The following is a 22537-nucleotide window of genomic DNA, read 5'->3' as shown; positions in this document are numbered from 1 at the left end:
GGCTGTTTGGACAGCTGTATAACATTTTGCTAGGTCTACAGCACTGTTGGACTTTTCATACCGTACTTTGAGAAAAGGCAGTTGTAGCTTATTTACATTAACCATTGTCTCTAAAGAGAACACAAAGACCACGTGTGTCTGTGCTCCTGTAATTTACAGGGATATCCATTTATTAGAAACCCATGACATTTGTCCCTTTATGGGATCGGTGTCCCTATACCGGGACGATTGTTGCTGTGACTAGAATGACGTAAGTAACATTTCCAGGACATACATGTCTTACATGTGTAGAAAGCTTAAATTCTTGTTAATCTAACTGCACTGTCCAATTTACAGCAGCTATTACAGTGAAAAAATACCATTTATTGTTTGAGTGCACAACAACAAACTTATCACACCACTTGGTTTGATACATTCACCCCTGAAGGTAAATAATGTACTTACATTCAGTAATATTGCTCTGAATTGTCATCCTGAGGGTCCCAGAGATAAAAATGTTTTGTTTGATAAAATCTATTTTTATATTCAAATGTAGGAACTGGGTTCTAAAGGTTGAATCCCTGTCGTTAATATTCTCCTACATTAATTTGACATTTCCACAAACTTCAAAGTGTTTCCTTTCAAATGGTATCAAGAATATGCATATCTTTGCTTCAGGTCCTGAGCAACATGCAGTTAGATATGGGTTGTCATTTTAGGCAAAAATTGAAAGAAAGGGTACGATCCTTAAGAAGATTATGCATAACACACAGTTTGATAAAAAGCAGGATAGACTGAGACAGGCGTACAGGAGTGAGTCTACAGTCCTGATGCTTGATGAGACTGCTACTGATGAATGGGGGGAGTTGATGGCTCAGTCACGAGTCTCCAGCACCCCCTCCTTGACCCTCCATCTCCAGGCCTGGCTGTAGTCAGGAGCAGGGACACAGCGGAGCAGGAGGCCAGAGTCCTGCACCTCCTCATCATGGGCCACTGGCTTCCGCTCCTGAGTCTCCATGGTGAACACCCTCTCAGAGATCTAGGGTGGAGAGAGACACACAGGTGTAAGACTTATTGTGGTGTAATGAAGGACTGTGTAGTCGCCTGTGAAAAGGACAAGAGCATAAACATGAAAATATGATTGTGCATGACTTGTTGTCAGGGGTCTACCATGAGTCCTCACTCACCTGGTCGCTGATCCCCGTGGCAATGTGGCCCACCTTCACCCTACGTTTCTCTCGGATCCGGATGCTTTGCCCATTTACGTCCGTGATGCAGACGTCCACTCCTGAGCCAATCACAGTGCAGAGAAACAGCCAACATGAGTGCACTGCACATGCTTTCTCAGCATGAGTGATATCTCTATGGGAATGAGATCCTATCCAGTGGGAAACAATATGACATGATCCTCTTATCTAAACATCCTGAGCTGTAGCACCTTCCAGGGTCAGCTAACGATGTCACTCACCCTCAAAGCATCGGGGTGGAGACAGGTGGCTTTGGTGAACCAGCCAGTCCATACTGAGAATCTGTCCGTCCGGTTGGCTGTTGTAGGAGAACACGCCAGAGCTGAGGTCATCACCTGGGCTGATGGACCAACGGCCAGAGTCCTGTAGTCAGGGAGGAGGGAGACAGGGAAAATAGAGGGAGAACCGTGAATGGGTTGATAATGTGACCGAGAGATCCAGATATCAACCCACAGAAACACATTACACACCCTACAGCTGTTCATATTATCTAACATGTCAGGTATGGCAGGTTTGTATGGTGGGTTACCTTTCTGTCCCATAAGTCCCTGTTGGAGTAACAGTCACTGCTGCTCAGGCAGGACAGTAGCTGCTCCTGGGTTTCTGCTGAGTGCAGCTGAGACAGACTGGTCAGGTAGAACTCTGCAGACAAGCAGATGAGGAGCGGTAAGAACAGAGGAGTTGACTTGAGTTGATATAGACACATAGATATACATCAAGTAAAGTAAACTGAGATACACAGACTGACAGACAGCAAACAATCAGAATGTTGCAACAATCCTTACCTCTCTCCAGTTTGCGCAGTTCAAGCTCAGACACGTTGGAGGTGACGTCAGCCATCTTGGAATTTTGCCATTCATGGAGTTGTGTCAGTAGAGAGCGAGGTGAGTCTGGAGGTGAGGTTGTCTCCTCTGTGTCTGCCTCACTGCCTTCCTCCTCCTCATCATTGTTCAGCTCCCTGCTCCCTGGGTTCATGGATTCCAGCAATAGCTTATGGTTCTCCTCAGAGCAGGTGTCTCTGCTGAAGGGAGGCCAGGGCTGGCTAGACTCGCCGAGGCTGTCATCTATCTGTAGGGGCTCCTTATAGGACCCTCTGATGGGGCTGCTGAGTCCTCCCACTAAAGACACACAGTAGGGTTGTTAGTCAGTTATAACAAAGTTATAACATCTAAGGACTGATCTAAAGGCAGTAGGTTTGTTAGCCAGTATTCAAATGAACATGGTTAACAGCCACAGTTTTTAACATCTAAGCACTGATCTAAAAACAGTGGCAGTGCTACACCCTCACCTTCTCTCAGAGCTCTGGCTGCTCTTCCCTTGAGCTCCGAGGCAGAGGCCCTCTTGGTTGGCTCCTTCTGTAGTCCCACCTTTATGACATCAGCAGTGAAGGGACTGCAATCGGGCGGGATCTCCCTCAGAGGCGGTGGTTCATTGGCTATCTGTAACCATAGCCACACGAACAATGAATCCACGACATGAAGATTCAATCCAATTGGAGGCCTAATATTGGCTCCGATTTATTTATTTTTTAACATCAAAAGTTAAACATACTTGTCACATGTCAAGTATGAAGACAGGGTGTTGTTGTGTTGAAGGATACCTTGAAGTACAGTGGGCGGGAGTAGTATCGTGTCCAGGGCTGGCAGCCATTGAGCATGTGCAGTAACATGCAGCAGCTGCTCCACACGTCTGCTTTGGCTCCGCGGCAGGTTTCCCCTTTCACAATCTCCGGGGCCATGTGTGTCTCTGTCCCCTTCAGATCTGCTTCCACGCACATACACAGAGTATACATTCAGACATGACAACCAGGTCAAACACTTAATTTTTTTGTCTAGTGGGGTCTTGAGTTCATATTTTGCTACCTCCATGGGATGCACTTAGGCTCTGTCCACCAATGTCCATTCTCTCCGAGTGTCCAAAGTCACACAGAAAAGTGTCCCTCCCATCCTCTGACAGCAACACATTGTCCGCTGCAACACACACACACACACGCACACACACAGGAAGGCATGTTAATCTATGGCTATATACTGGATTTGGTTATTGTTGTTCTATAATCCTGGGATGAGACGGCCATATTTAGCAGCGCTGTAGCTATGCAGACGGGGCAAGGTTCTGGTAACCAGGGGGAAAAGAGAGTCAAATCCAAGTCATGTTGGCTATTAAGAAACAGCTGTTGGGGAAGGAATGAATCTGGGGCTTATAGCATAATAGACAGGCAGCAGGTGATTTGGCAAAACCTCCCTGTTGTATCTGTGACTGTGGTGTAGCTTATCTGACACCAGGTGGCATCTGAGCACTGAGCCATGTGGTTCCGACTGTCTATCCTTTGCTCTGTCGCTCTCTCTCTTCCTCTAGTTCTGTCTCTCCCTCTCTCTGGCTGGCGAGCGCTTGCGCCCTCTAAAGAGCAGCGGTGAGTCACGCTGTGGGAAATTCCCGGCTTGGCGCGTTCTCAGCCTGTGGTGCTCTGGTTTCACAACACAGGTGCTGGAGATCAAGACACGATCTGCGACTCTTGTGTTCCACATAACAACTGCAAAAACAGCCGAGAAACAACTTACTCTCACCAAGGCAACATATGGATCAAAATATGAATAACCTGAACGTCTGCTTCTCTATTTCTCTTTACATGTGTCAACTGTCAAGACACAAGTCTTTTAATTACTGTTTTAATAGCTGCCATAATCAAACACTGTAATCAAACACCGCAATCAAACATCGCAATCAAACACTGTAATCAAACCTAGTTTGAAAATGCCTAGTGTCATCACCAGAGTCAGTCTACATGCCCAGACATTTAGTTACTGTGTGTTTTATGGACCTTCTGGTGTATTTTTGTTCATAAGTCAGTCATTTTTCATTATCTCATGTCTCGGCCTACCCTTTATGTCCAGATGCAGCACTCGTCTCTTCAGCAGGTGTTCCAGGGCCCCCAGGACCTGACAGTGGTAGTGTAGGGCCAGGTCCTCAGGTAGCCGACCCCTCTCTTTAATAAGCTGACCCACAGAGCCTAGAAGCAGATAATAGAGAAGAGGACAGGAGGGGTCAGTGGGTGATGAAAAATCACATCAAAATCATTGTGGTGATCTGAGGCATTCTTCGAGAAACTCTAACAGAGGCGTCTAGTAGTGATGCCCTGGTTGACTCATAAACCGGACGCGTTTAGGGTCATTAAATATTGTGTGGATGAAGGGCGGGTGGGTGGCGGGCAAGTTGAATAAATGGAAACCAATACCTTTAAAAATCCATAAATGTGTCATTCCTGTGCAATTTATAGGCTACACTGAGGATGTTCTTTAATTATTTTAGGCTACCTGGCATTAGTGCATAAACCTAGGGGTCTAACTGTACTAGCGCCAAATAGCCTACATGCCAATAACTACATGCTTTTGGGAACGGGCAAAAAAAGTTTACGTCGGCCTCCCGAGTGGTGCACCGGTCTAAGACACTGCATCGTAGTGCTAGCTGTGTCACTAGAGATTCTGAGTTCTAGTCCAGGCTCTGTAGGAGCCGGCCGCGACCGGGAGACCCATGGGGTGACGCACAATTGGCCCAAGGTCGTCTGGGTTAGGGGAGGGCTTGGCTGGCAGGGATGTCCTTGTCCCATCGCACACTAGCAACTCCTGTGGCGGGCCGGGCGCAGTGCACACTGTCGCCAGGTGTACGGTGTTTCCTCCGACACATTGGTGCGGCTGGCTTCCAGGATTGGGTATTGTGGGCATTGTGTCAAGAAGCAGTGCGGCTTGGTTGGATTGTGTTTCCGAGGACGCACGGCTCTCGAACTTCGCCTCTCCCAAGTCCGTACGGGAGTTGTAGCAATGAGACAAGACTGTAACTACCAATTGGATACCACGAAATAGGGGAGAAAAAATGGGTAATTTGTAAAAAATAATAATAATAATTTTAAGGTTACGTCAATCCACGGAGGCAAAAAGGAGTTTAATTCAACAAGAGAAAAGCTTTGAAATGTTGAATATAAAGGGAAAGGAGGGCCAGAAAAGTCATGTTGGGAAAATATTTGGTGAAGTGGGAAATGTGTGATGATTGTGAGGCGCTATACAAATTCAACAGTCCCAAGACAGGGACTTCAAATAGGGAAGTTCAAGGGAACTGTAGCCTACTGTTCAGATGGGTTAAATGGAAACTGAAATCTGGACACTGACTGTAGGTCTATAACCTCACATAGCCTTAATATTAACTCCTGCAAAATTAAGGATTTCTTGCAGTAACATGATACACCAAATGTAGGCAAAATTCTGACTCAGGAACAAGAGTGGAGAAATGTGATTTCTTTCTATCAGCATCTTGAGAGAATGCAAATGCTCAGTTAGTACCTCTACAGATGGTATCTATTTTATCAGCATCATAAAAGCTGATAGAATTTCAACCACATAAAATATTCCCCCTTTAATTATTTTTTGGTCCCTAAACGTCTTTGCTCCATGAAAGAAGATGACAGAGAAAAACTCTACCGATGTCAACTAGATTAAAGCATTAATTCTATTGATTTATGACAATCTGGTGAGCAGGGGTTAATATAGTCTTTGAGGGCAACATAAAATGACAGGAGAAAAGCCGCATCTATTTAATTATAGACAAGTTGACTAACAAATAGTCTACCAAAATGTTAGAAATTATAAGCAGAAACATATCTAAAATCAGGAGAAAATCTGCACCCCCTGTCAAAAAATAATTCCACTTTCCTTTGACTATAGCCTACAGCATTTTTCTATGTTAGCGGGTTAGGGTCGGGCCTCAGATTGTCACTTTATCACATATAGTCTGGCGGTTGCGGATGGGTTATTAGCAATTGTGGGTGGGTGCAGGTGAACAAAAAGCTTGCCCGCGCATAACTAGCATCCAGGTCACTGCCTGAGATCGAGGTACAGTATAGTGTATAGCTCACCAGCTTTGAGGTCCATGAAGAGGACGACATAGGGCCCCTCTCTGATCACTCCGAAGAGTTCCACCACGCGAGGAGACTTCAGGGCACTCCACGTACCCACTTCCTCACTACTAAAACTCTTCAGGAGAATCTGGGAGGAAGGAGATGGAAGAGAGTTCAATAGTTATCAATAGTGAGAGATAACACACAGATAATGTACACAGAGAGTGTACACAGAGAGTGTAAGTGCTGTTGTACCTTTTTAGCGCAAAATCTGAAGTGTGTTCTGTTGTCTTGCACACTGTGCACTTCCCCGTATGACCCTGTGTTGATAGACTTGCAGAGGCTGTAGTCCTTCCCCTCCCTGTACTCATAATTCACAGGCTGAATATTCTAATAGGAAATAAGAGGGAACAATTGGCTGAGTGAATAAGGAGGAATCAGAAAAAGCCACAAGTAAACAACTGCATTTATCGACAACTATTGCAGTCTGGAAAGTTACCTCATTGAAGATCAGGCCCTCGTTGGTGTCAGTCTCTGAGACTTCTCCCTCCTTCTCCCAGACATGCCTTTCCACGTCTTTGCAGAAGGGACCTGCGTAGCATCGGTCCTCCTGACTGACACTGCCCCTGAGCCCTGCTAGGGCCAACGAACAGTCTCCCACACTGCTGAGAGGAGAGTCCGAGTCACTCTCCTGCCCATAGGTGGAGAGGTTGCAGGAGGGGCTAAACACCTGGGGGCCCCAGCATGGGTGGGAATGGCTGGGGCCCCTGTTGCAGTCCTGGAGGGGGTAAGGGGGGCGTCTTGTGTCATGCGCCTCTAAACTCGGGATACTGCTACTGTAGGAAGTGCTGATGTTACTTAATGGCTCTGAAGCGTCCTCCTAAAGGGGAGAAAGACAAACCAACCACCAGGTGATTAAAGGTGACTGTCTGCCAGGAAATAACTTTCACCTTCAGGTGATGATACTGACACTGACAACTATCTATGTGGGTGAGGCTTCAAGACTAGTATGGACACCTGAAAGGAAGCTTTGTCAGACAGTCAAGAGTTCTCTGAATCACTTCCTCCTGATTGGAAGGCTAATGTTTGTGCTAGGATGTTTGCTGATAGAAGCTCAAACACTATATGAGACCGTCTACGGTTCATACTACAGACTATGAATCATAAGAAAGGCACTTCAAGTTCAACTAGAGTTCAACGTCGTCCATTTTGTGTCTGACGGTAGGATGTTACAGGGAGAGTGCTCATCTTACCTGGGTCTGGATCAGTTGAGGAGAACTGCCAGTCTGGGTCTCCTGCTCAGGGACACCAGAAGGTACTCTACGTCTCTGTCTCTGCTTCCCTGTCTCCCTCTGCTCCTCTTTCTTCTCCTTCCTCTTCTGATTCTTCCTTGGCTTCTTCCTGGGGGAGCAGTGGGCCAGGGAGCCTGGTTTGTCCTGGTTGGAGGCGGCGGTGGAACACGCCACATTGTTGTGCTCTGATGAGTCCCTGTGGAAGACAACAGCAATGCCTGTGTGAATGCAGTACTGTCACGAAAACCCAAACTGTAAGAAGACATTAGTGGTTTTACTAATGCTTTGTAGCTAAAGAAGAAAACCAAAGATTGAGATAGTTGGAAGGAGAGATAATGGAGTGTGTTATGGAGGGATACGTGAGGTCATACCGGTTGATTAAGCAGTTGGGGGACCCGACATAGGAGCGTTCGGAGCAAGAAGGGCTGAACTGCTGGGAGTCTTGGGTTTCACCTGGGGAAGCACAGACAGCAGGTGTTAGCTTGGTGCCATTCTCTCTCTCTCTGTAATTAATCCTATCAAAACTAGTATCGCCCGTCCTTAGTATACTCACATTCAGCCTGGGCTATGAACGAGTTCTTCTGATAGTTCAGTGGACCTGCTTCACCCACTTGTTCTGCTGTGCCCTGCGTTAGGACTTGAATTAGTCTGGGTTTTAAACAAGCCATGAAGTCCCCTTCGCTCTCCTTCCCCTCCTCGTCACTCGTCCTGTCGAGTGGGCTGGGGAGGCTTGGGTAAGACCCCTTCAGCTCTATTTGGGGTGACCCTGAGAATGGTCTGGTCGAGTTAAAGATCCTTTGATTCACCGCCATTCTCACCTGCTGGAAAAGGAAACAGAAAATTATGTCAATTCAGAATAAAACATGGTTTTATCCTGTTTACTGACTTCGCTGTTGGCTGGACTATTCAAAACGGTCCGTCCTTAAACAGCTCAGTGTACAGCACTTCATTTGAAGCACATCTCCACAACAACCAACTTGCTGATCTAAGCGATCCTCACACCTGTCCATTAGCAGAGAGCGGAGCAGAGCTTGTGACTGCTGGGACAGCGACTGGGTAATCAAAAACCCCAGTATAGCTTGTTAACTTCTGGAAAGAGCCTCCCTCATGTCAACTGAACTTCGCACCTGCTAAGAATGGAATAATGTCCGGCTTTGTGTGGCAGTGAAACAAGTCAATCTAGTAATCGTTTATCTCTGCCTTGTAAATATTTTTTGTACTTTTTAACTCTGCATTGTTGGGAATGGGCTCGTAAGTAAGTATTTCCCGGTAAAGACCACACCTGTTGTATTCGGTGCATGTGACCAATAAAATTTGATTTGAAACATATACATTTCTCAACATGGAGGAAGTGTATGCTTGACACAGAAACTTGATCGCAACTCCTTCTCTGCTGAAACTTCACGTTTTGCGGTGAGCGAATGAAACAGGAAACTCGATCACGGCCTTGTTTTGACAGTTACAACTGTGTAGTTAACACCAGGAAGTAGTTGTGTTGTAAAGACTGCTACATGGCATGCTCAAGGAACAGAACTGCCTCAGTTCCACATAATATCATGTGTGTGTGTGTGTGTGTGTGTCTGTGTGTGCATCAAGCATGGAGTATGTATTTCAAATGAAAACCCCTCTGATCTGAGCATGTTTAATTCAGTAGAGAAAGGCCAGAGAGGCTTTGGACCTAGGCCCGCTTAGTGAGCACTGTAAGTGGAGAGCTGTGGAGCTAGGGTTGCTGCATGTTGCATCAGTGTGCCAGCACTTCACAGGAGTTTATCTTTCCTCCTCACTTTTGATCTTCCCTTAGACAGGTGCCCTGTTCCCTTTATGACACGCCAAGCTCAGGTTGACTGCCAGGGTAAATGCTATGTAAATGTTTATACCCGGATATGCAAATCTTGTTTGAAATCGCTTAGAACCTGTATATCCATTCAAATAAAACACTCCACGCACTGTTTCCTCCACTTTCCTGTCAATCTCTCATTCCCCTCCTCCACACACACTTTGTCTAACCCAGACTCTGATCAGGCACACCAGCTTTGTCATTCACTGATCATCACTTCCTGCTAAAGCAAGAGCTCCGCACACGTACCCCTCCTCCAAAACACAGCACCACACCCCAACTGAAATCAAGTGGGGCGGAAGTAAGAACAGGCCCTTTGACAAAGAACTGGACAGAAAAATAGACGCTGAGGAAGGAAACATAGACCTACCAACAGAGGCAGGTCCGAATTGCAGGTCTGCAGTCTCTTCTGGTTATCCGTTTTTCACTAAAAGTCAAATATTCTGCTAGTAAATACCCCTATCCTTCCAAATGATAACTCACGCTCTGTAATATAGGTCTCTTTCGACTCCCTCTCTCTCTCTACTTCACTCTGTGATCTTGCTGTGTATCTCGGTTGCTTGATCCCACTGGCCTACTGCCAACCGGGGTAGGAGCTGTGATTGGTTGATGGTGATTTACGGGAAATCCATCTCACTTCCCCACATCCCCCCCTCCCTCTTTTCCCTGCAGCAGCAGGGCTGTCTTGCTCTTTCTGCACTTTCTCTTTCTCTCACTTATGCTCAGTGTCTTTCTGTCCCATTTTCACTCTCCCTAAATAATGGGAAAATTAGAGCACATTATTAAAAAGTGCACCCAACAGTGTCCAAATCTAACCTGTCTAACTCTTTAAATGTTCATTTGGGACCCAAAACAACAAACCCTGAAGATCTAATTCCCCAAAGCAAGGGGCCACGTGTTAGTTATGTACTAGACTATGTTATACTCTTTGGCCACACTTTAAGCCTCTCATTGTGCTGCGTTGGGGCTGCAGAAAGGGGTCAGGGTTCAGGGATATGCTCTTAAAACACACTCACGGTCTAATATCAAGCAAACGATGATGCATGAATAAGCCATTTGATCCCATCAGGCCAGAGTAGTCGCATCAATCATGTCCACAGGAACACCCTAGTTATGTTCTGCATATAGCCAAAGTTACAGTGGGGCAAAAAAGTATTTAGTCAGCCACCAATTGTGCAAGTTCTCCCACCTAAAAAGATGAGAGAGGCCTGTAATTTTCATCATAGGTACACTTCAACTATGACAGACAAAATGAGATTTTTTTTCTCCAGAAAATCACATTGTAGGATTTTGAATGAATTTATTTGCAAATTATGGTGGAAAATAAGTATTTGGTCAATAACAAAAGTTTATCTCAATACTTTGTTATATACCCTTTGTTGGCAATGACAGAGGTCAAACGTTTTCTGTAAGTCTTCACAAGGTTTTCACACATTGTTGTTGGTATTTTGGCCCATTCCTCCATGCAGATCTCCTCTAGAATAGTGATGTTTTGGGGCTGTTGCTGGGCAACACGGACTTTCAACTCCCTCCAAAGATTTTCTATGGGGTTGAGATCTGGAGACTGGCTAGGCCACTCCAGGACCTTGAAATGCTTCTTACGAAGCCTCTCCTTCGTTGCCCGGGCGATGTGTTTGGGATCATTGTCATGCTGAAAGACCCAGCCACGTTTCATCTTCAATGCCCTTGCTGACCCCCATGTGTCACAGTAGGTATGGTGTTCTTTGGATGCAACTCAGCATTCTTTGTCCTCTAAACACAACGAGTTGAGTTTTTACCAAAAAGTTCTATTTTGGTTTCATCTGACCATATGACATTCTCCCAATCTTCTTCTGGATCATCCAAATGCTCTCTAGCAAACTTCAGACGGGCCTGGACATGTACTGGCTTAAGCAGGGGGACACGTCTGGCACTGCAGGATTTTAGTCCCTGGCGGCGTAGTGTGTTACTGATGGTAGGCTTTGTTACTTTGGTCCCAGCTCTCTGCAGGTCATTCACTAGGTCCCCCCGTGTGGTTCTGGGATTTTTGCTCACCGTTCTTGTGATCATTTTGACCCCACGGGGTGAGATCTTGCGTGGAGCCCCAGATCGAGGGAGATTATCAGTTGTTTTGTATGTCTTCCATTTCCTAATAATTACTCCCACAGTTGATTTCTTCAAACCAAGCTGCTTACCTATCGCAGATTCAGTCTTCCCAGCCTGGTGCAGGTCTACAATTTTGTTTCTGGTGTCCTTTGACAGCTCTTTGGTCTTGGCCATAGTGGAGTTTGGAGTGTGACTGTTTGAGGTTGTGGACAGGTGTCTTTTATACTGGTAACAAGTTCAAACAGGTGCCATTAATACAGGTAACGAGTGGAGGACAGAGGAGCCTCTTAAAGAAGAAGTTACAGGTCGGTGAGAGCCAGAAATCCTGCTTGTTTGTAGGTGACCAAATACTCATTTTCCACCATAATTTGCAAATAAATTCATTAAATCCTACAATGTGATTTTCTGGAGAAAAAAATTCTCATAGTTGAAGTGTACCTATGATGAAAATTACAGGCCTCTCTCATCTTTTTAAGTGGGAGAACTTGCACAATTGGTGGCTGACTTTTGCCCCACTGTATGTGCTCCCATAAATCAATGATGCTGCTATCAAATCCCCTCTGTCTGTATAATCTATCATTTTTAGTTATGGGTGTTGAACTCCAGACCTTTAGCCCCTGCTGTTTTCCCTTGTTATAATCATTTTAATAAATAAAACAACATCAGATTGACTCGTGAGGATTACATGTTTGGGGAAAACCTCACTTCCTTTTTCGGTTTCCTCTTTTTTTTGAGAGGAACAACACATTACTCAGAACAGAGTCACTAAAGGGCAAGGAAACTCAGGGACCACATTTGGACATGTCAAACAGCCAACTCTTGTATCAAATCATAGCAGTGAGTGACAGCTTAAAGCATGTAGCCTACAGTATATGAACTTATCATCACCCTTGACTCTTGCTTTATTTTACTTGTGATCGCATTAAACAGAGCGAAGGTGATAATTTTCTGTCCTGGGATTAGCCTACATCCTCTGGCCTTGATGGGTCACTCACAAGTCATTTGCCCTCTTAAAAACCTCTTGAAGAGGTTAAACTATGAGAACTACAGGCTAATGATAGGTTGTAGAGCTGCACTCCACAGCCCAGAAAACCACTCTGACCATAGGGACCAGTCATTGTGATATATAAAGTAAGTCCTCCCCTAGCTGTACTCAGTATTTGGTAAACTGTGCAGATTCAGTTTTTTGTTTCTCTATGTTGTGTTATTACAGCAATGTAACAACTTTGTTATAACAATGTAGGCCCCTGTCTAACTGTCAATGTGACAATGTAACTGTGTTTGAGGACCTCTCGACTCCCTATCAAAAACACATGCATGAAAAACATGAGCATGATACTCAGTGAGCAGAGGGGTGGGGGACAGTTGGAATCTTGGTGGAGGAGTGAGAGAATGTGGGGGCAGAAAGGACAAGAACGGGAGGAGGGGTGGAAAGGGGATCCAAAAATGGCGGCTAGATTCTGGGGGAGTGAATGTAGACTGTAGGATACAACAAAGAAAGGAACAAATAGAGGAATGGCTGCAGATGGAACTGCTGAAAAGATTCAGGATGGATACACACAGACACACAATGACCACTGACTCATATACGCCCACTCAGATTAGCAGAATACCAGAGACTTGAGTAAGAACAGCCGAGGGCTCCATCTCCTGCAGGACCTGGATAATTTAACACACCAGTACGCCTCCGCCATTCCTGGATACCTGCCAGTACTTCTGGCCCCCCCAGTCCCTCACAGAGCACTGTTAAGAGGCATTCATTCATGGGAAACTCAAGAAACTCATGGGAATCCAAAATGAATGTCTCAATGAGTGAATAAGGCTGGGTATCAGAGGGGGTGAAGGCCTCTGTGCATAGAAACACATCCTTCGCACGCCAGAAAGACAACACCTATTTACTCTGGTTCTGTCACGTCCTGACCATAGAAAACCTGTATTTTCTATGGTAGAGTAGGTCAGGGCGTGACTAGGTTTTTAAAAAAAAATCTAGTTTATATTTTCTATGTGGGGTTCTAGGTTTGATTTTCTATGTTGGTGATTTGTATAATTCCCAATTAGAGGCAGCTGGTTATCGTTGTCTCTAATTGGGGATCATACTTAAGTAGCATTTTTCCCACCTGTGGGTTATGGGATATTGTTTATGTTTAGTTGCCTGTTAGCACTGAATTGTCGTCACGGTTCGTTTATTCTTTATTGTTTTGTATTTGCTTAAGTTTCACTTTATTCATTAAAATATGTGGAACTCTACGTACGCTGCGCCTTGGTCCGACCATCATTATTTCGAACAACGTGACAGGTGCTAATAATGCATCAGACATTGATGCATTAGAAGGACATTGCTTCTCTTTGTCATTTCATCAGGTTCGCGTCTGGTCCCTGAGTGGAAGACTTTAGCCCAGTGGTGTAGTAATATGCTGTATAACCACTATTATTTTCAGTGGGCGCAGTATACTCACTTTTTAATCTTCACTGATGCTGCTCTCTGTTTTGTTCCACGACCCCCACACGTGTCACAGGACTCGTCTAAAGTTACCAGTTCAAAAAATGAATGGGTTAAATGTGTTAAAAAATATATTTAAAAAATAAGAAATCTGAGCTTTCTTCTATCTCAGATATAGGACAGACACTTCAAAACCTTATTCCTTAGGATACATTTTGACTGTCTATTTTGCCATTTATGAACGTGTCATTGAATGCGTCTCTAAGGGCAAATTCTATATTTTATCAAATACTTTGCAAATATATATTTATTTTATACCTACAGGGTCCTTAAATGTTAGGCAAGTATAACCCCCCCATACTGACCTTGTGCCATGATACCGACTTTGTGCCATCCCGTAATACCGGCACTAAAACTAATACCGGCGCTATTTTCAATCAGAAGGTTATCAATGCTAACAAGCATATGTACAATCCCATAGCAAATGCTAGCTAAATGCTAACATGCAAATCTTTTACATAATTTATTTGGAGAACAGACATCCCAGGTCATATAGTTACACAAGTAACTCAAAAATGTTACTCACTGTTTGTTGCACGCAAAAAAAATGAATATTAGACAGCAAGCCTCTTGATCCAGGAGGGGATTATCTTGTTACCAAGAGGAGCTTGATTGCAAAAAGCTAACCGCTTACTACGGGCTCTACGCAGACGTGCGATTCGGGGGGTGTTGCAATATAATTTTTCGGCACAATAGGCTCCGGCATTTTACTTACTTTTTTTACTACCTGAAAATGAAGACACGCTGTATCACTCCTTCCGCAGTGGGGGCAGTGTTGTCGCTTGGCTCCTTGATCTGATCTATAGGAAATATAGGCTACTCTAGTCCTTGAACAGACGTCAAAGTTTGTTCTTTAACCAGGGGTCACGGTTACATTTTGTCCCAATTGCTTTATTTATTTTGTCTTGAAGACAATGTTAATTTGCTTTGACTCTAGTGTTCCATTTGTACATGTGCATTTGTGACTACCTCATGAAGCTGGTTGTACAACTGTGCATTTGTGACTAACTCATGAAGCTGGTTGAGAGAATGCCAAGTGTGTGCAAAGCTGTCATCAAGGCAAAGGGTGGCTACTTTGAAGAATCTCAAATATATTTTGATTTGTTTAACCTTTTTTTGGTTACTACATGAGTCCATATGTGTTATTTTATAGTTTTAACATCTTCACTATTATTCTACAATGTAGAAAATAAAAAAACTCTGGAATGAGTAGGTGTGTCCAAACTTTGATTGGTACTGTATATGGGGCAATTTAGCAATTAGGATTTGTTATCTGTAATAGTTATGATAAATTATTGATAAATATGTGCATATTTCTTTCCAGGGCAGGCCTTGTGTTACATTTCAGTACTCTAAAAAAAAACGCGAATACATGTGAAAAATGTAAAATGCCAATCCTTGCATCAAAGTAACCTATTTTGCATCGATAACCAAATATAATCTCAGCGACTATTCAAACAGTTAAACCAAACAACAAGAATCAACCCAAAAAGGTATTTAGTTTAAAAGTAATAACTACAGTAATAACTAGTTATTATTATGAAATGGTAGAACCTGCTGTAGTCAACTAGCTAGCCATGTGCTTTTTTTCTCCCAACATGATGACGGTCTATTTGTAGCTGATATGGGAGTGAATACACAAGCAGCATATCAAACTGGGATCATGTTTCAGGTTACACCGGCATGTATAAGAATATTTTCCAGGGCATATTTGCTTTATAATAAATCTGATTATTTCACAAAGGCTAGCGAGCTTGTTATGTTTTTAGCCAGGTTAAAGCCAGCTAACCAGGCAGCCCAGGGCCAGGATTCCAGTCTTAAAACACGGTTTTGAAAAGGTTCCTCCAGTATTGCTTTGGTACTGCAGTTTAACTGATGCCTGGCCCAGAAAGAGAATTTCCATAGATGGCCACATAGAGAAGTCAGATTAGAAAATTCCTAATGAGATACTTCAGTCATCACCTTTGTGCACAAATCATTAATTGAATTATTCAAATAATTGTAGTTGAGGCTTTTTCCATCACTCACAGCCGAAGATATTAAAATGTTATATTCATCCAATGTCTGCCATGTTTTTGGATGACGTGATGACGTCATGGCTGCTCCCAGTGCGTAAGAGATGTTGGCTGTATAAATCGGATGCAACCGAGGTATACATGGTCCATGAATCGGCGTATGTGAACATGAGTAGATCTACATTGAAAACAACAGTTGGACATCTTGGATGCAGTCTCCAGTTCTTATTATATCTCAGTGGCTGCCAGCTAGCTACTACTAGCAAGGAAAGTCACAAAATGAAAAAACGTTGCTATCGCCCCCTTGTGAATGAGAGTGGGCCCGGCAAGGAAATCATATTACAAAAATATTTTCCCTACTCAAAAAATCACACTCCACCCACGAAGATCAATGGAGTGAAGCTTGGTAGATAACTAGCTACTATGTCAGCTATCCAAATACACAACCTCAGAGCATTTAGCACATTTTAGACAGTTAACTTAATAGTTATATCTAGCTGCAAACATTTAGTTGTGAATTCAATACTGTAACTATGCTATTGTGTATGCTGCACAACAGTGAGTGACTCAAAAGGCAACATGTGACGGGACTACCAGTGAGCTTCATAATGTAAAATAATGTGAGAGGTGAAATGAAGAACGCAATCTGCTTTATTGCCTAGAGAATTGCCCAAGTTGACTGCAGGTGTTTATAAAAGTAGAATCAGCGATATAACGTATAACGTATGTTTATGCAGAAAGTAAACAGCATAGTGGATTCATTTCAACAACAACTTAAAGCGTTAAAGCGCGAGACTCAATTTCTCTGCTGTATTGGTATATACGGTATACTGCCAAAGCCTATATATTGCATACTGGAAGAGTGACAGCAGACCCTGTACAGACAACTGATAGAGGGTTGATAGGCCAATTGGCTTATCAAATTCAGCAACTTGTCCAAAAATAGCCTACAAGACTAAATTAAACTGCTAGCATGATAAACCCAAGTTTTGAGGGAGCGTGCAATTCTGACTGCAGCACTGTCAACCAGAGCTGTTGCCAGATAATTGAATGTTAATTTCTCTACCATAAGCTGCCTCCAACATAATTTTAGAGAATTTTGCAGAATGTCCAACCAGCCTCATAACCGCAGACCACGTGTATGGCGTTGTGTGGGCGAGTAGTTTGCTGATGTCAACGTTGGGAACAGATTGACAAATGGTGGCGTTATGGGCAGGCATAAACTACAGACAAAGAACACAATTGCATTTTATGTATGGCAATTTGAATGCGCAGAGATACCGTGAGGAGGTCCTGAGGACAATTGTTGTGCCATTCATTTGCCGCCATCACCTCATGTTTCAGCATGATAATGCACAGCCCAATGTCACAAGGATCTGTACACAATTCCTGGAAGCTGAAAATGTCCCAGTTCTTCCATGGCCTGCATACTCACCAGACATGTCACCCATTGAGCATGTTTGGGATGCTCTGGATCGACGTGTACGACAGCGTGTTCCAGTTCTGGACAATATCCAGCAACTTCGCACAGCCATTGAAGAGGAGTGAGACAACATTCCACAGCCCACAATCAGCAGCCTGATCAACTCTATGAGAAGGAGATGTGTCGTGCTGCATGAGGCAAATGGTGGTCACACCAGACACTGACTGGTTTTGTGTTCCAAACCCCTACTTATGACCAACTGATGCATATCTGTATTCCCAGTCATGTGAAATCCATAGATTAGTGCCTAAGGAATTTATTTCAATTGACTATTTCCTTATATAAACTGTAACTCAGTAAAATCTTTGAAATTGTTGCATGTTGCGTTTATATTTTTGTTCAGTATACAATTCCGATGCTGTGTTTTAAAGTTTAAAAAAGTAAACAATCATGACTTTCCAACCGGTTTTTGAAACATATGTTGATATGTTAAAAATGTTAAAAGTTACAAATTGATGTACTAAATGTATCACTAGCCACTTTAAACAATGCCACTTCATATAATGTTTACATACCCTACATTACTCATCTCATATGTATATACTGTACTCTATACCATCTACTGCATCTTGCCATCTTGGTGTAATGTATCACTAGCCACTTTAAACAATGCCACTTTTATATGTTTACATATCCTATATTACTCATCTCATATGTATATACTGTTGTTGTTTCCGGCGCCGACAGAGATGGCCGCCTCGCTTCGCGTTCCTAGGAAACTATGCAGTTTTCTGTTTTTTTACGTGTTATTTCTTACATTAGTACCCCAGGTCATCTTAGGTTTCATTACATACAGTCGAGAAGAACTACTGAATATAAGATCAGCGTCAACTCACCATCAGTACGACCAAGAATATGTTTTTCGCGACGCGGATCCTGTGTTCTGCCTTACAAACAGGACAACGGAGCGGATCCCATGCAGCGACTCAAAAAAACTACTCCGAAAAAGAGGGAAACGAGGCGGTCTTCTGGTCAGACTCCGGAGACGGGCACATCGTGCACCACTCCCTAGCATTCTTCTTGCCAATGTCCAGTCTCTTGACAACAAGGTTGATGAAATCCGAGCAAGGGTAGCATTCCAGAGGGACATCAGAGACTGTAACGTTCTTTGCTTCACAGAAACGTGGCTCACTGGAGAGACGCTATCCGAGGCGGTGCAGCCAACGGGTTTCTCCACGCATCGCGCAGACAGAAACAAACATCTTTCTGGTAAGAAGAGGGGCGGGGGCGTATGCCTTATGGTTAACGTGACGTGGTGTGATGAAAGAAACATACAGGAACTCAAATCCTTCTGTTCACCTGATTTAGAATTCCTCACAATCAAATGTAGACCGCATTATCTACCAAGAGAATTCTCTTCGATTATAATCACAGCCGTATATATCCCCCCCCAAGCAGACACATCGATGGCTCTGAATGAACTTTATTTGACTCTTTGCAAACTGGAAACCATTTATCCGGAGGCTGCATTCATTGTAGCTGGGGATTTTAACAAGGCTAATCTGAAAACAAGACTCCCTAAATTTTATCAGCATATCGATTGCGCAACCAGGGGTGGAAAGACCTTGGATCATTGTTACTCTAACTTCCGCGACGCATAAGGCCCTGCCCCGCCCCCCTTTCGGAAAAGCTGACCACGACTCCATTTTGTTGATCCCTGCCTACAGACAGAAATAAAAACAAGAGGCTCCCACGCTGAGGTCTGTCCAACGCTGGTCCGACCAAGCTGACTCCACACTCCAAGACTGCTTCCATCACGTGGACTGGGACATGTTTCGTATTGCGTCAGACAACAACATTGACGAATACGCTGATTCGGTGTGCGAGTTCATTAGAACGTGCGTTGAAGATGTCGTTCCCATAGCAACGATTAAAACATTCCCTAACCAGAAACCGTGGATTGATGGCAGCATTCGCGTGAAACTGAAAGCGCGAACCACTGCTTTTAATCAGGGCAAGGTGTCTGGTAACATGACCGAATACAAACAGTGCAGCTATTCCCTCCGCAAGGCTATCAAACAAGCTAAGCGTCAGTACAGAGACAAAGTAGAATCTCAATTCAACGGCTCAGACACAAGAGGCATGTGGCAGGGTCTACAGTCAATCACGGACTACAGGAAGAAATCCAGCCCAGTCACGGACCAGGATGTCCTGCTCCCAGGCAGACTAAATAACTTTTTTGCCCGCTTTGAGGACAATACAGTGCCACTGACACGGCCTGCAACGAAAACATGCGGTCTCTCCTTCACTGCAGCCGAGGTGAGTAAGACATTTAAACGTGTTAACCCTCGCAAGGCTGCAGGACCAGACGGCATCCCCAGCCGCGCCCTCAGAGCATGCCCAGACCAGCTGGCCGGTGTGTTTACGGACATATTCAATCAATCCCTATACCAGTCTGCTGTTCCCACATGCTTCAAGAGGGCCACCATTGTTCCTGTTCCCAAGAAAGCTAAGGTAACTGAGCTAAACGACTACCATCATGAAGTGCTTTGAGAGACTAGTCAAGGACCATATCACCTCCACTCTACCTGACACCCTAGACCCACTCCAATTTGCTTACCGCCCAAATAGGTCCACAGACGATGCAATCTCAACCACACTGCACACTGCCCTAACCCATCTGGACAAGAGGAATACCTATGTGAGAATGCTGTTCATTGACTACAGCTCGGCATTCAACACCATAGTACCCTCCAAGCTCGTCATCAAGCTCGAGACCCTGGGTCTCGACCCCGCCCTGTGCAACTGGGTACTGGACTTCCTGACGGGCCGCCCCCAGGTGGTGAGGGTAGGCAACAACATCTCCTCCCCGCTGATCCTCAACACTGGGGCCCCACAAGGGTGCGTTCTGAGCCCTCTCCTGTACTCCCTGTTCACCCACGACTGCGTGGCCACGCACCTTCTCCAACTCAATCATCAAGTTTGCGGACGACACAACAGTGGTAGGCTTGATTACCAACAACGACGAGACGGCCTACAGGGAGGAGGTGAGGGCCCTCGGAGTGTGGTGTCAGGAAAATAACCTCACACTCAACGTCAACAAAACTAAGGAGATGATTCTGGACTTCAGGAAACAGCAGAGGGAACACCCCCCTATCCACATCGATGGAACAGTAGTGGAGAGGGTAGCAAGTTTTAAGTTCCTTGGCATACACATCACAGACAAACTGAATTGGTCCACTCACACAGACAGCATTGTGAAGAAGGCGCAGCAGCGCCTCTTCAACCTCAGGAGGCTGAAGAAATTCGGCTTGTCACCAAAAGCACTCACAAACTTCTACAGATGCACAATCGAGAGCATCCTGGCGGGCTGTATCACCGCCTGGTACGGCAACTGCTCCGCCCTCAACCGTAAGGCTCTCCAGAGGGTAGTGAGGTCTGCACAACGCATCACCGGGGGCAAACTACCTGCCCTCCAGGACACCTACACCACCCGATGTCACAGGAAGGCCATAAAGATCATCAAGGACATCAACCACCCGAGCCACTGCCTGTTCACCCCGCTATCATCCAGAAGGCGAGGTCAGTACAGGTGCATCAAAGCTGGGACCGAGAGACTGAAAAACAGCTTCTATCTCAAGGCCATCAGACTGTTAAACAGCCACCACTAACATTGAGTGGCTGCTGCCAACACACTGACACTGACTCAACTCCAGCCACTTTAATAATGGGAATTGATGGGAAATGATGTAAATATATCACTAGCCACTTTAAACAATGCTACCTTATATAATGTTACTTACCCTACATTATTCATCTCATATGCATACGTATATACTGTACTCTATACCATCGACTGTATTCTTATGTAATACATGTATCACTAGCCACTTTAACTATGCCACTTTGTTTACATACTCATCTCATATGTATATACTGTACTCGATACCATCTACTGTATCTTGCCTATGCTGCTCTGTACCATCACTCATTCATATATCCTTATGTACATATTCTTTATCCCCTTACACTGTGTACAAGACAGTAGTTTTGGAATTGTTAGTTAGATTACTTGTTGGTTATTACTGCATTGTCGGAACTAGAAGCACAAGCATTTCGCTACACTTGCATTAACATCTGCTAACCATGTGTATGTGACAAATAAAATTTGATTTGATTTGATTTACTGTACTCTATACCATCCACTGCATCTTGCCTATGCCGTTCTATACCATCACTGATTCATATATTTTTTTTATGAACACATTCTTATTAATTATTTTACACTTGTGTGTATAAGGTAATTGTTGTGAAATTGTTAAGTTAGATTACTCGTTGGATATTACTGCATGGTCGGAACTAGAAGCACAAGCATTTCGCTACATTCGCATTAACATCTCCTAACCATGTGTTTGTGAAAAAATACAATTTGATTTGCCAGTTGTCTTTCATATCACCGAGAAAGAATCCTTCAAATAAAAAAATATACACTTACTGTAGCGTTTTGCACAGATCCACAAGCTGTGCAAGCCTCCAGTTGAGGAACTACACTTCCTCCCCAGTTACACTTACACACGTGTTCGGAGCGCATTATATAGCTAATTAACCCAGGTGGCCACCTATGTCTTCCATAAACAAGCGATGTATATTGGAGATATATTTGGGCGTGTGGGAACACTAACCCAATAAAGGTGTGTAGTAATTTAAACTTTTGTTTTATGAGAACAAAAGGTTATTTCTCTCTGATCTGGAAGACACGTTCCTTATGTTTCCAAAAAACGTTCTGCAAGCGATACGTGTTCATGTTTGCAGCAAGCGTTGGCTCCTCTTAACAAAGCACCCCGGTCAGAAGATACTATCGTCAACAGGCCGTGTACTGTACTGTAATATATGGCCATATCTACTGTAATAGCCTATGTGGCAACTTCGTGCATAACATCTACCTGGGTCATTTGTTATCTTAAATGTAACAACTAAGAAGTTATTAAGTAATTAACGTTAAGTCGTTAAATAAAAATTATCATTATGCTATGGTCGAGAAAAATGTTGACGCGACTTCACTTCACCTCCTTTTCCTCCGCCATTTCAAATGTACTTCAACCCATTTTCTAAGAAAGTTTTAATCTTGTGGACATATTCAATTCTAATATCTTTATAGTTCATATTGACTTACCTTTGTTCAGGTCTGTTGTTTTTACAATTGATAAAAGGCGTCGGCTGTTTTCAGCATCTACACAGTTCGCTAAAAATGTCCAACGTTGAAAATTGCGT

The 22537-nt window shown here is 44.0% G+C and overlaps 1 protein-coding gene across 8 annotated transcripts; it reads right to left on the bottom strand.

Annotated features, from left to right (window-relative positions):
- Positions 1-135: 135 nt before the first annotated feature.
- On the bottom strand, positions 136-22537 carry LOC139421203 (mitogen-activated protein kinase kinase kinase 14-like). 8 transcript variants are annotated; one of them, XM_071171862.1, is made up of 17 exons: positions 14134-14177; positions 13785-13851; positions 7960-8227; positions 7778-7859; positions 7368-7602; positions 6614-6994; positions 6370-6504; positions 6133-6262; positions 4108-4236; positions 3089-3196; positions 2827-2990; positions 2515-2665; positions 2012-2344; positions 1756-1868; positions 1448-1589; positions 1167-1267; positions 136-1018 (listed from the first exon to the last, which is right to left on the bottom strand). In XM_071171862.1, the coding sequence occupies exons 3-17, from the start codon at positions 8216-8218 to the stop codon at positions 854-856; spliced, it is 2628 nt and encodes an 875-aa protein (XP_071027963.1). In that variant the 5' UTR covers positions 8219-8227; positions 13785-13851; positions 14134-14177; the 3' UTR covers positions 136-853. The 8 variants fall into 8 exon arrangements, with proteins under 8 accessions (XP_071027963.1, XP_071027965.1, XP_071027961.1 ...); XM_071171864.1 differs by lacking the exons at positions 13785-13851; positions 14134-14177 and adding an exon at positions 22440-22537 and having other exon boundaries at positions 2827-2987; XM_071171860.1 differs by lacking the exons at positions 13785-13851; positions 14134-14177 and adding an exon at positions 22440-22535.

Source organism: Oncorhynchus clarkii, chromosome 12 (genome assembly GCF_045791955.1).
Source record: "Oncorhynchus clarkii lewisi isolate Uvic-CL-2024 chromosome 12, UVic_Ocla_1.0, whole genome shotgun sequence".
In the NCBI taxonomy this organism is placed as follows: domain Eukaryota; kingdom Metazoa; phylum Chordata; class Actinopteri; order Salmoniformes; family Salmonidae; genus Oncorhynchus; species Oncorhynchus clarkii.
Note: the sequence above shows the minus strand (reverse complement) of the source record. Positions and strands in the feature narration are given on the sequence as shown.